Source organism: Nicotiana tomentosiformis, chromosome 9 (genome assembly GCF_000390325.3).
Source record: "Nicotiana tomentosiformis chromosome 9, ASM39032v3, whole genome shotgun sequence".
Taxonomy (NCBI): Eukaryota; Viridiplantae; Streptophyta; class Magnoliopsida; order Solanales; family Solanaceae; genus Nicotiana; species Nicotiana tomentosiformis.
In genome coordinates this window covers 21,391,399-21,404,882 of record NC_090820.1, presented here as the reverse complement: position 1 = coordinate 21,404,882, position 13,484 = coordinate 21,391,399, and the positions used below count along the sequence as shown (strand labels likewise).

Genomic DNA, 13,484 nt, shown 5'->3' with positions numbered 1-13,484 from the left:
GAAAGTTGAATTTGTCTTCTAACTTGGTAAGCATAATCCAACCAATAAAAATAATAATAGGAAACTTTAAATATCAAGCCCCTTGTTAGCTAAATTTTCTTATAAGACGACGAAGCATCACAAGATGGAAGAAGCTACCTTAAGAGTTGCGCAACAATTTTAACTTTACCTTGTTCAATTCGAGACATGGTCACCTATAAAATATGAAAAACAAAAAAATATTGTATCTAATGTTCAATGAGAAAGATATGTGGACCATAAGTTAGCCAAACGCAAATAAAAAACAAGAAAAATATAGAAAAAGAATCACTTTGAATAAAAGCATCAAAATGGAAATACAGAATTGAAAAACAAAACAAGGAAAAACAATCTAAGCAAACGGAATTTAAATAGGTTAAGGGTCGCCACAAAAAGGAAAAAAAAAAAAAGGATAACGAAGGCTACTTACAGCTTATTATAGAAAGGAATGAGCATTTTAGTCAAATGCAAAATCCACAACTAAATTCAGCATCTGGAAGGAGAGATTGCTGTTTTTGTTTTCTCAACTAAGAAATGCCCATTTAAAAATGCTACATTAATAGAAAAAATCTAAGTATATAACCAAAAAGTTTATCAAAAAATATATTGGACATTTAACTGTGTGGAATATAACATGTTTGCAACTTGTCCTATTCTCGCAAGTTGATGTTTTACGAAAGGGTCAATAAGACAAGATAATCGACTTGAAGCGCGGAAATAAAATTGTAAGGAAATTTGTATAGCTAATGGTCTAAATTGTAATTTCATTTTTTGAAATAAATAAACACATACAAGAAAACCTTTTACCTTGAGAAATACATTCAAGAATTTGACATGAGAATGAAGTTCCTCTTGTACATCTTACTGAGTATTGCTTCTATTGATGAATATCAAACTAAGCAAAATCAAAAGTGTAACGCTGCAAGAGCCACCTAAGCATTTGATTTCAAATCCAATTACCAGATATCTATAGTCTTTACGACATAGTTTGCCCCTTTTAACTTAAGCTGTAACTACAAAATTTTGCTGATTGATCTACAGTTTCACTAATTTAGTCGCGGATGCTTATATGAGCATTGAGAATCTATACCTGCGTTCCACTGGGCTCCCTGGGCTCCCGACAGGATAGATGAAGAATTACTCTGGATCTTCTTCTCTTTTTTTTAACAAATCAATCCTACTCTTTTCCTGCTTGAAGCTTTTTCTTCTGTTTTCGCCGTTGTTCACGCAAACCTGTAAAACGGGAACAGGGCAAAAATAATGAGAATTAAGGTCAGAAGATTAAGGAAAATAAAAGACGTCAATAATAATTCTCAGAGGGAAATACGTTTTTTGGTTTCTTTTCTCTTTCTCCTTAACTCGTTTACATCTTTCCGCTTTTCAGCAATTCCCTTCAAGTTGAAGTTAGCCTGCGAGTGTAAAAGTGGATATTAGGCCTGAGTTTAGGAATGAAAGCAGCACATACAGAATATGCAAGAACATAATTAACGACTGTATTGTTGAGAAAATTCAGTAAACAACTACCTGTGGACCAGCACTTCTAAGTGCTTGGAGAGGCTCGACACAATCTTGACCAATAACCATCAACTTCTTCGTTTTAACATCTCCAGAATTATTTGGATTTTTCTGCTTAGCTAATTCCTCCAGTTGGTGCTGAAGGAGAGGTGAAACACCAGCCTGAAAAGAAACACAAAACCTATAAACTCACACACGAAGAGATGCAGGCGTCTCTAGATTAGAGCCATCAACCCCCCCAAGATAATGATTATGTTTTTCCACTACTTGTACTACAGTTACCATCATACTCGGTTATTCAGCAAAGAAAATCACACCTACCTTTTTTTTAAAATAATAAGTAGCTTGGAAAAGAATTTTTCCTGGACAAGTAGCTTAGAAAGAAATAATAGACGGTATATTTGTCTCATATCATCTTTCAGTTAAGAGAAGTGACGGGCTCTTTTCTGTTCCACTAAGCTTATATATGGAAGCATTGTGACGGGAGAAAAAAAAAGTAATTTCAGGAAACAACACATCCCCCCTAAAAAAAAAAAAAAAAGGGGGGGGGGGGGGGGGGGGGGGGGACACCCAAGAAAGAGAGTGAAAACAATTTGGAATAGAGGGTAAGGTGTCTGTTCTTCAATTTCAGTGGACATCCAGAGTTGAAGTCTTGTAACCAAGCAGAAAGATGATCAAACCACACCCTAAAGTATCGTCATATGGGATAAGCAACATATAAAGAGACAGAGAGAGAACTAACCCCAGCCAAGTAGCGTTTTGAAAATGTTTTAGGTTGCAATGGCCGTGAAAGAAGAATTTTGAGCTCCTGCAGTTTCAAATAAAAAGTTCAATATTATCAAAACATACATAAGACATAAGCGCAATGTGGTCCAGCCCTTCTCCGGACCCTGCACATAGCGGGACCTTAGTGCACTAGACTACGCTTTTTTAGATAAAAATATCAGAAATTTCATAATCAGAATGACCCCTTGTAGCTTGTTTAGTTGAGCAGACGTGGCTTTCTTTCGCTTATGGTTGTTCACCCTTTCCTCCTCACTATCATTATCTTCCAAAACTAGTCCCATTGATTCAGCATTTCGCTGAAGCCAATTGTTCTTGGCCTTGTCCTGAAAAAGGGAAACTAACGATGAACCAAATGTATAAATCTGAACTCATGTTACAAGCAGGAAACAGAAACAATATTCTGGAACTTTAAAATTAAGTTACTAGCCGGATACAGAGAAAATTTTGCTAAACAGGTTTTTTTTTCCCTTATTGTGAACCCCATCTATTAAATAGTAAGAATTCGCAAAGCACCCCCCCCCCCCCAAAAAAAAAAAATCCTACCCAGGGGCGGGGCCCATCAGTGGCGCTTTCCCACTTTGCTATTGTGACCCGAAATCCCAACCATAAGGTTAGAGGTGGAGGGTCCTTACCAAAGCTATCCCTCTTTTTGCTTTTTGGTTGATGTAAACAAGTTAGTGAACACTTCTTTGTAAGGAAGAACCAACAAGGGTAGAAGTTTTCATAGTAAAAGAATTAAGAATGAAGAATTAAGAGTGTTATTTGTCTCCTAACTATTATGGTATGTCCCAAAAGAAAGTAAATGTATTTCACTGCACTCTAGCAAAAAAATCCTTCTTTTGAAGCCTCTATGGGAATTTAAAGTAGAATGCAACGCAATAAGATTCCTAAAAGGAAAATACCATGTTAATTTGTCCCAAAAGAAAAAGATAAAAGATAAACCAATGAGGTAGAAGTTTAAATTAAGTTTGCTGGATTCTTAGCAAAACAATTATAAAGGAAGAATATTAGTGTCTAATTAATTTGGTGGAGTATCTCCTAAAGGAAAAAAATACATATCTTCTGAGCATAATATCCTCCAACGCTAGCCATTCTATGAAAATTCAAAACAGTATGCAACCATGCTGGTGTGTCCAAAAAAAATAGGAAAATGCATCAGAAGTGTAAATTAAAGTGCATTATAATCATCAGGAGTTAGATTGGTCACACATACTCGTGACAACGACATCGTAAGAAGCATTTAACACCAAAAGATATATGGACCGGAAAATCACCTGAGAGTCCTTTCGCGAAATCTTGTCTATTTGACGTGCAAGGGATAATCGCTTCATAACTTCTGGCATGTATGACATTTCTAAAGGAAATCGCTGAAAGTTTTCCTGGAAAATACAACATTATTCATTAGTGCAAAATAACACAAAGAGTTGCTACTCTAATAGCGCTCTCTCCAAAGTATAAATGTAAAGACAGGAGGGAGACAAATTATATTCCTTGAAATGGGTGTCAATCAAGCTAAGCATATAGCTACAGTTAACCAACAGAAAAAGATAGAAGCAAGAAACTGTAAAACGACGGAACAAGAGAAGCAGCAGAAGTAGTCTGCTTAGAGAAACATAATGTCACTATTTCATCTAATCATTTTGTAAAATAATCATAAAAATTAAAAACCAATTCTAAGTTGCATATGCTAAAAAATCTATACTTAATCGAGTCAACTTCCAAACTGAATGGTTTCCTCTCTCACGATGTACCCCACTCAAAGCCAACACTTAGTATAGTTATTCTTTCATTTACAGAGGATATGTATCGATTTGATGAGTATCTGCTCCTTCCAATGGCTATTCAAAGATTACCTTCGAAAATGACTTGCATAAAGCAGCAAACTTTGACGTATCATTTGGTGTGATTAGAGCAATGCTACACCCATCAGAATGAGCCCTAGCGGTTCTTCCACTTCTATGAACGTAAACCTGCACAATAATTTTCATTGATTGAAATTGCAAACTTTTAACAAGCTATCAATAAGAAGGCACATTACAAACTTACTTCAGCTGAATGTGGTAGCTGATAGTGAATGACTGTTCGAACACCAGGAATATCCAGTCCTCTGGCTGCAACATCTGTAGCAATGAGTATACCATGCTCGTTTGTCCGAAACCGGTCAATTGCCTGCATTGAACAGAATGGCTAAGAAAAAAAGGCAGCAGAACATCGTGTAAAATACATGTTTAGTATTCAGTGTTCATGAAAAAGTAGGAGAGCAATTGATGTGATGATCGGAAAAGAGGAACAAAATAACATATTTTCTCTTCTCAATTGGAGAATGAAACAATCTCATAGCAAGCGAATACATTGTCAAGACTGCAGATAGCAGGTTGTGATGCCTTTTTAGCGAGACAAAAAGAAAAACTGGTAACATAGGCACAACGATACAGCAACACGGATATCCCAGTTTTAGCAGAATAAGGACTAGCAATCCATATTAACCTGATAACAATGTCTTAGCTTATTCCTGGTTTATTTTTGCTGATCGATATACAGATTCGCTAGTGATTTTTATTAACTTGAATCATTTGATTTAGATTGATTTGATTCGATTCAAATAATCGCTGTAACTTGGCATAGATTAGGAGATTTTGATTCCACCAAATCAGCAACTTGACCAAGTTTAGTGAATAATCAAGCTTTCCCATTATTTCTCACTCTTTTCTCCCAGTCCTCGGTACAGATCCACGGAAGAACATACTCACTGGAAAAGCTATAGAGTCTTTGAAAAGCTACAGTGGTTGCCGAACTAAGTCACACTGACTACCAGAACCCTAGCTCTAATCATATGTCAACTTCTAGACCTCACCACCACTCCAGGAAAACTCGCAGTGCCCTGACAGCCCCATCTCCCATAATCTCATCACCAGAAGCCTTGGCCGGTCTCCATGTGCCATCAACCTCACCAGACCCGAAGTCATGTGCCAACGGCCTCTCTCGTGGGGTCTTTCACTTGACGACTTGCACGAGGTAGGTGAAGCCACTACACTGCACACCATTCTCTACTTCCTACTCTTCCTTCCCCAAACTTATCAGAAGAAACATTAGCTCTCACGATGTCAATTCCAGATGTAGCCCCATTAGCTCTCACGAGGGATTTTCTTTTTTGGAAGGAGGAAAATGAGAGCTTTTGAAGGAGTGGAAAATGGAAATGAGTTTGTACATCTGAGGAATAGACTCCGATATTGGTTACCTTTTTGTGCATCAACGAGGTCCCCATTTGTATAGATAATTTGGTGTCTTTTTCGTCAAGGATCATAGTTTGTGTAGGTTCTCTGCACAAACTGCTAGTATATGGCAGTTGGTCCCAAATCAATAAAATTGTTACTTTATCCAAAAATATATTGCATTTTCCAATTCCGATTTTCTAACTAATTTGAGAGCAGATCTTTGGTGTACCAATCAAAAGACACTAGTCCAAACATGTCCTGCTTTTCTCCGCAAAAGATTTTAGCCAGACAATTTCAAAGTAATGACAAAGGAGCATAACCTAATATGGAAAAGAAATCATGAAAGTGACCTTAAGTCGGGCTCTCTGCTGCATCTGGGCATGAAGTGTCCAAATATTGACGCCAAGGATGCGCAAGAGGGAGGAGATATGGCGTAAAGCTGCAATGGACGTACAAAAGACAATTGTCCGGCCTTGCCCGTGAACACTCAAGATGTAATATAAATAACCATCTTTATCTTCTTCGCTACAGCTGCAACCCATCAATGGACAATCAATTTCATACCAGGTTAGCATGCATGGTGAAAATAAGTATGCATTTACAGCAGCAGAATATGCACAATGCTATAAAACTATAAAAACAAAGGAAAGGGTTATCTCAGACGAAATATATAAGAAGTTTGCAAATTTTGGCCAATGATAAAACTTCACCAGCACATAAGCATAAACAATCATTGAAAACATGTTCAGAGAGCTGAGTTGATGTTAGGCCAATGTCGGTAAAGTTGGACAAATTATTTTCAATAAAGAAAACAAGAAATACCGACTTACTCTATAAACGATTCCTCGAGCTTGTTTGCTAGAATTGATGCATTGGTCAGATCAATTATTGCAGCATCTGCCCTCATTCCTGCTCTCTCAGAAAGAGTTTCTATTGAATTCAACTCATCGTTTGCTTTTGATTTTTGTGATCCGCGCTTTAGCTTCTTCCTGAAATCAGCAGACAAAGCAATGGTAGCAGAAAACACAAATGTTTGCCTTTTCTTTCTTTGGACACTGGAAACTGTTTCACAATTATGTGTTTTCTGCGAATCGCCATCAGTTGATTTACTAGCCATAGGAAGCATGTCAACTATAGACTGCAACTCATGGAAATGGCCATTTTCTATCATGCGATCCGCCTCGTCCAGCACAAAAAACGACAGTGAGTGTAACTGCAGAAGCAAAAAGAAACTAATATCATCCATTCTATAGAAAGAATAGAAACATGGCAATGCATGTTTTGCCCTACCAACAACAAATGTGGAATAACTGGCAAGGACCATTAAGATTATCAGGTTTCACGAGACTTGACGGCCATAATTGACGGACAGTTAGTCTTAAGGACCACAAAACCTCAGTTTGAAGTTGTCCACACTTTTGCAATTATTAAGCAAACCAATTAATCTATACACCCAGTAAACAACCTTATTAGTATCCACATTCTACATTAGAGTTAAACCTCAACCAGTTTCAAAAGGGTTGTTTTTGAGGGGTGCGGAAACAGAAATAATTTTTGTGAAAATAAAAGGCCATACAAAAATTTATTTCATAGAGTAAGAGGCACATTCAACTCTCTCTATCCTTTGCCTGCTTAGCCAACTGATAATTCTCTTATTTCTTTTTTCTCTTTCCATTTTCCTTTAGGCTGGGGAAGAAAGGAGGGAGGTTAGGAGTCGACTCGTGACAGAAGCCTGTTACATGTCATAAATTGCTACTAACCTCCACAAGATGAATTTCACCACCAGACATAAGTTCCCAGAGCCTCCCTGGAGTTCCAACAACAATTTCAGGCCTTGTTCTCAAAAGTCTTTCCTGCTTTTCACTTGACATTCCACCAACAATAGGGACAACCCTAAAATTGGAATGTCTTGCTGCTTCCTTCAAATGATCGGTGACCTGGAGCGAAGGAATTATTAAAAGATTAAAGGAAAAAAGGATAGAACAAGAAAGTGCAGATGAGAAGCCCCTCAGAATGGGCAATCAAAATGAGTTGTAGTGAACTAACCCACCAAGTCTAAACAGATAGATAGCACAGGCCAAGCAACATTATTGAATAACAAAAGGAAAAGCCAACTGCATTAATAAGGACTGCAATGTAAATAAAGCATGAGGTCCACATTCCATTTTGAAGGATTTAAAACAGGAAAGTAACAGCAAATAGGAACACAGAAACTTAATGTGATACACCATTCTACTTGAGTTGAGCACATATCTTCTTATATCTCTATTTTTGTTCCCCTAGTGTTGGTCGGTCAAGGGGGACAGGGACAAAATATCCTGAACTTAGTGCACCTCAGATTAAGCCTCAGCATTAATACAATTTTATTTCTGTGACACCACCGCCGTCATCTGATGAAAGAAGATTTCCTGGGTGATTACTTGGCAATGCTTTTCTACTACCATACATATTTTGAACAAGCATTTAGGGCAAGAGACATACATACCTATATATATGTATGTTTATATGTGGAGAAAACGACAAAAAAGATCCCTTATGTTTGGGGTAGGTGCAAAATAATCCCTTAAATATACCACTAAGCAGTTTCATCCTTTAAGTTTGCCAACAGTAAGCAGTTTTGGTCTCCCTCAAATATTTAACAGACTCTGGTTGTTATGTTTAACGGGAACTGTGAAAAAAGAAAAGATTCATGTACAAACATCACTTATCAGAAGAATCTTAAATAACAAACTTATGACAGATCCTCATACTACGTTGTTTAGAACAAGGCCTAAACAGCTGACAAAATATCAGCTTATTATTTTGAAATAATAAAGGAAAACAAGTTGTAAAATGAGAATTATCATACCTGAAGGGCGAGCTCTCTTGTAGGAGTAATAATTAGAGCACGGAGAAGACCTGTCGGAGCGACTTTTTCATCCATCTCTCCATTTTCTGTAAGCTGCCTTTTGGCCTTTTCTCGTTCCTCAAGCAGACGTTGAAGAATGGGCAGGCCAAAAGCTAGTGTTTTCCCTGATCCTGTCTCCGCAGCACCCACAACATCCTGGCACACAAACCAAGAGGCATAAATATCATTGAATATGACATTATCTCCAGCGAAATACTTTGAGTTTTATCACATAGCCGACCTTTCCTTGGTGAGCAGCTGCTGGAATGCACATTTTCTGTATTGGTGTGGGTTCTTTGAACTTGAGTGCATATATTGATTTCATGAGCAGGGGATGAAGTCTCAGTTCATTCCATGCATAATATTCAGTTTCATCTACTGAATCCTGTTCTCGATCATCGTTTTCATCAGTGACTGTTTGAGTCAGATTTCAAAACCATAATTAATGCCAAACCAGAAGAGAAGTCTTTGATGTGACATCATGTTACAATGATAAAATCAATAGATGACGCACTAGACAGTCACTCTGAAAGATTAATTAACAATACTCTCGACTTACACCAGTTTCTTGTCCAATAAGAATGGATTGGTCTACTCCAAACGCAAGTTAAGTAGTTAATGTTACCAATACATAAAAAAAGTTGAATGGAAATAGGTAAAAAAGCTTCTACTGGAATTTTTAAAAGGACTTGTAAAAATAGAAATATAGGAAAGTGTGCCTCTCTTTTTTCTTCATCGTTTGTCTTTAAATAATTAAAAGCATGATGAATGGCCAATACATTTAGCAAAAGACTCACATATTCTTCTGGCTCTGGCTCTTTGCATTTATCCAGCGTTCTCCCAACATTCAAGCAGAGGTAAAGTTTCTATTTTATAACCGAAATTGAATTAGACTGAAATAAAATCTATCACATAGACACATACAAAACCATTCGAGAACCCAAAACACAGAACTTTGCTTAGTAAAAAAGTAGGTCCAAATATTTTGTTTTGGAACAGGTAAAGTGGTAACAATAGGTCAAAATATTGATGCACCGCCAGTAAAATAACTAACAGCCAATGAAATTATCAAAAAGATACACAAATGTGATTAGCTGTTGTCTCTGCGTTGACCTTTGAACTTGAAGTTAAGTGACTGATATCAGAATTTTCTTTTTTCTTTTATTCGGATAAGGACTAGCATCAGAATTTCAGAAGTTATGAAAATATCCACAGGCGCAATGAACAAGTTAGCATTGAGTATTATACTAAAGTTGAAAAATGAGAAGCCTTTACAAAAAGGAAAATATCAGATTTTGATGCAGCACTAACCAGCTGATGACTCTTCATTTCCTTCAGCGTTATTTACAGCATCTTTATTGATCTTATCTTTCTTTTTCTTCTGCTTCTTCTTCTTGTTCTTCTTCTGTTTTGTGTCCTTTTCCACCTCCTCAATATCTTCTTTGCTCTCACCCTTAGCTTCATCATTCAATTCCTCATTCTTGGTATCTAATTTCTGTTTCTTCAGTGTTGTCTTCCCCTTTTTCTCACTTCCTCCACTTGGTTTGGCAATTTCTAAATTGTACTCTGATTCATCGATCTCTTCAAGAGATAGAAAACCTACACTCAAACACCAGAACCTGTATTAGTCCTTCGGACCAAAATTATTTTGTGCTCAACAATCCAAATCAACAAACAAACACAGGTTTTAACTAACAAAAGGGAAAAATCAAGAAAATACAATGAAGCTTAATGACTTAACACAAAAATAGCCAGAATTCAAGAAAGCTTACAAACCAAATAGTTATTGTTACATTAAGATTTGAAATCTCCTAGGATGTACAATTGTTTAAATAGCAAAAGTACCCTCAACAAAAGTTATTTTTTAGTAATAATTTCCAAAACTAGAATAGGTGAAAAGATCAATCTTTTATCTCTGCCAAGAGAATACAACAACAATTATGCCTCAATCCCAAGCTCAATCCCAAGCTAGTTGAGTTGGCGGTATGAATCCTCAATATCATAAATGCTCTATTCAGATACATAATATTGGCTAAAAATTCAATCGTTTAATATTTTCCAACAGAAAATATGCTAAAACTTAAATATTTTTATTTGTAGCTAAAAAATTCAACTTTATCCAATAAGAATTTGTATTAAACAGTGAGTTTTGTCTAAACCATAGGAAAACTTTCGAGTAAACTGATCCTAAAAGAAGTGAATGCAAAAAGGGGGAGAAACAAAGTGGCTTCCATCGAACTCGCTAGAGCCAATATAATTTAAATAATTATCTTTGCCAAGAATAAAACAGATAAAAATTCAATCTTTATATTATTGCTAAATGTTTAACTTTATTCAATAAGAATTTCTACCAAATAGTGGGTTTTCTCTAAAAACTATCAGAAATAATCAATACAACTGACACAACGCAAAGGGGAGAAACAGAGTGGCCTCTTTTAAATCATTTATCTTTGCCAATATGCTAAAATAGGCTAAAAGTTCAACTAAAAATCCAAATTTATACAATAAAAATTCAAAAATTGGGAGGAAAAAAGAAACCTCCTCCTTCGACGTCGTTAGAGCCAATGAGAAAGGAGAAAGCATCGTCCTCTTCGGATATTGTAGAGTTCCATGGCAGTGAGTTGATTCGTTCGAATTCTTCTGAGTCAACTCGGCTTCGTTTCTTTGATTTGTTTGGTCTCTTCTTATTTGAAGACTGAGAAGCCATTGCAAAGAAGGTTCAAATTTCTCTTGCACGATGAAAAGGAAGACACGGGGCTTAAGGAGAATTTAGGGCTTTAGCCTTTTCAACATTTTCTTCAGTTTTCTCTTTCTTTTTTTCTTTTGTTTGGAAATGATGATAACTTTTTTAATAAATTGCAGATACGTCCACTTTGGTTTCTGATAGCTACAGATACATACTTTTAGTTTTCGGAATGAACAATAAGACCCTCTCACTAATAGCATGTTTGGCCGAGCTTCGTTTAGACCAAGAGTATTTTTTTGGTCAATAGTATTTTTTTTTCCAATGTTAATGTATTTGGCCAAGCTTTTAGAAAGAAAAAAGTACTTTTGAGTAGAAACAGAAGTAGTTTTTAACAAGCAAAAAAAAAAACTTATTTCTAAAAGAATTTTTTTGAAAAATACTAGTGAGAAAAATACACTTATAGTTTGTTTGGTCAAATTTCAAAAATAAGCTTATCTTGAGAAGTATTTTTTTTCTCAAAAGTATGTTTGGTGAGAAGCATATTATGTTTGGCTAATTAATTTGGAAATCACTTTTGAGCACCAATTAGTGTTTGGCCAAATTTTTCAAAAATGCTTGTAAGTATATTTTTCTCAAAAGTGCTTTTCAAAAAAGTGAGTTTTGAGAGAAGTTACATTTTTTATTCTCCATAATTGCTTATGTTTCTACTCAAAAATACATTTTTGGCCAAATACCTATACAGCCCCTAAACTTGGCTCCAGTTTCTATTTTAACACCTCAACTTAAGTCAATACCTATTGAACACTCCAACTTCAATAACAATGTGTCTATTAAACACAAACCCTGATGTGTCAAAACTAGTGTTCATCACCTCTCACACGCGCGCGCAAAGTAGTCTCAAATTAATGTTTTCCTGTTTTTCAACAAAAGAAAATCACATTTCTCTTTCTCTCTCTTTCCTCATTTGTGCGGGACCAATTTAGTCTTCTCTTTCACCCTATTCTCTCCTTACCATCACTGCTATCACCTTTACTCCTTAAATTATCCACTGATCAATTATACCAATAGCAACAATTTTTTAATCGATAAAAAAATAATAAATATAATAAAAAAAGATTTGCCTATGGATTACATGAACATAACGTCGGCAGCCAAACCAATGTTCACCGGTAATAAAAATTTCGGTGAATTCTAAAATTTAACTACCATTTTCTTTAATTTTCACAATTATCATCCCTTCTTTTTCATAATCCTTGTGGCCTTCTCCGTAAGATCTGGCTCAGAACTTCTTTACTGAATATAATAGCATTTTGGCTTACCAATTTTTAATTTATTCCTTATTTTTCTATTTATCCTTTTATGTTAAATTGAAAAATGGTTATTGATTGTACTGGTAAGAGGATCTAATAATTGTGTGTGTGAGGGGAAGGAAAGAATAAGGTGGGTCTGACAAGAAAAAGACATGGGGTAGAGCAAGGGACGGCGAAAAAAAGATTTGAAAATTGTGAGTAGTGGTGGAGCATTGAAGGTTATGGTCGGAGACTGACAGCAGTTGTACTGGGTTTGTGGGATGTTATTTAGTTTTCTTGTTTTTTTTTCCTTTTGTTTTGTTTCTTTTTTGATTTTTTATTTTCTCTAAGGTCTTTTTAAATTCAAAAGCCATGTGGCATTTTGTGCTTAGTGCATTTTGCCATGTCATTGTGCGTGCAGTTCACGCGATTGGACTTACTTAAGCATATTATATGAGGTGTTTAATAGACACATTATTATTGAAGTTGGAGTGTTCAATAGGTATTGACTTAAGTTGAAGTGTTAAAATGGAAACTGGAGCCAAGTTTAAGGGGACGCATAGGTATTTGACCTACATTTTTTCTTCTAAAGCTTGGCCAGACTGGCTATTAATAAGATAACTTATCCACACAAAAATCTAAAACTTGTTTTAAACCACAAGTTTCAACTGTTCAATTCTTTTTTATATTCCGTGCCAAATCAAATGGTACCACATAAATTAAAACGGTAGAAGAAATATTTATTTTATGACCAAGGTATACATTGGGATTATTGGGACTGCCCTTTTTTTGCTAATAAAGATAGTTATATTAGATTAAACAGAAAGAGTAACAGAAGTACAAAGAGGAATCATTCGAGTTGTAACTATGTCAGAAGAGTACTTATTGAAAGCACGTAAAACAAAGGGTGGAGGAAACATAAAACATAGGGGATGCCACAACTATTGGCCATCGACGTGAGCTAAGGTCATGCCAAACTTGGCCATGGAATCAGTCACATAATTTGCCTCCCAATAGATATGCTTAAGTTTCACATGATGCAGTTGTCGTAGTAATGACTTGCAGTCCAAAATAAGGTGTGAGTAGAG

The 13,484-nt window shown here is 35.9% G+C and overlaps 1 protein-coding gene across 3 annotated transcripts; it reads right to left on the bottom strand.

The window, feature by feature from the left end:
- Window positions 1-765: 765 nt before the first annotated feature.
- On the bottom strand, window positions 766-11,229 carry LOC104106765 (DEAD-box ATP-dependent RNA helicase 13). Of its 3 annotated transcripts, none has more exons than XM_009615390.4 (15): window positions 10,960-11,229; window positions 9,733-10,020; window positions 8,663-8,835; window positions 8,383-8,577; window positions 7,295-7,471; window positions 6,365-6,747; window positions 5,885-6,065; window positions 4,366-4,488; window positions 4,173-4,289; window positions 3,594-3,698; window positions 2,502-2,642; window positions 2,276-2,341; window positions 1,543-1,695; window positions 1,346-1,427; window positions 766-1,251 (listed from the first exon to the last, which is right to left on the bottom strand). In XM_009615390.4, the coding sequence occupies exons 1-15, from the start codon at window positions 11,126-11,128 to the stop codon at window positions 1,196-1,198; spliced, it is 2,409 nt and encodes an 802-aa protein (XP_009613685.1). In that variant the 5' UTR covers window positions 11,129-11,229; the 3' UTR covers window positions 766-1,195. The 3 variants fall into 3 exon arrangements, with proteins under 3 accessions (XP_009613685.1, XP_009613693.1, XP_009613697.1); XM_009615398.4 differs by lacking the exon at window positions 10,960-11,229 and adding an exon at window positions 9,219-9,287 and having other exon boundaries at window positions 9,733-9,867; XM_009615402.4 differs by lacking the exon at window positions 10,960-11,229 and having other exon boundaries at window positions 8,663-8,806; window positions 9,733-9,894.
- Window positions 11,230-13,484: the final 2,255 nt, after the last annotated feature.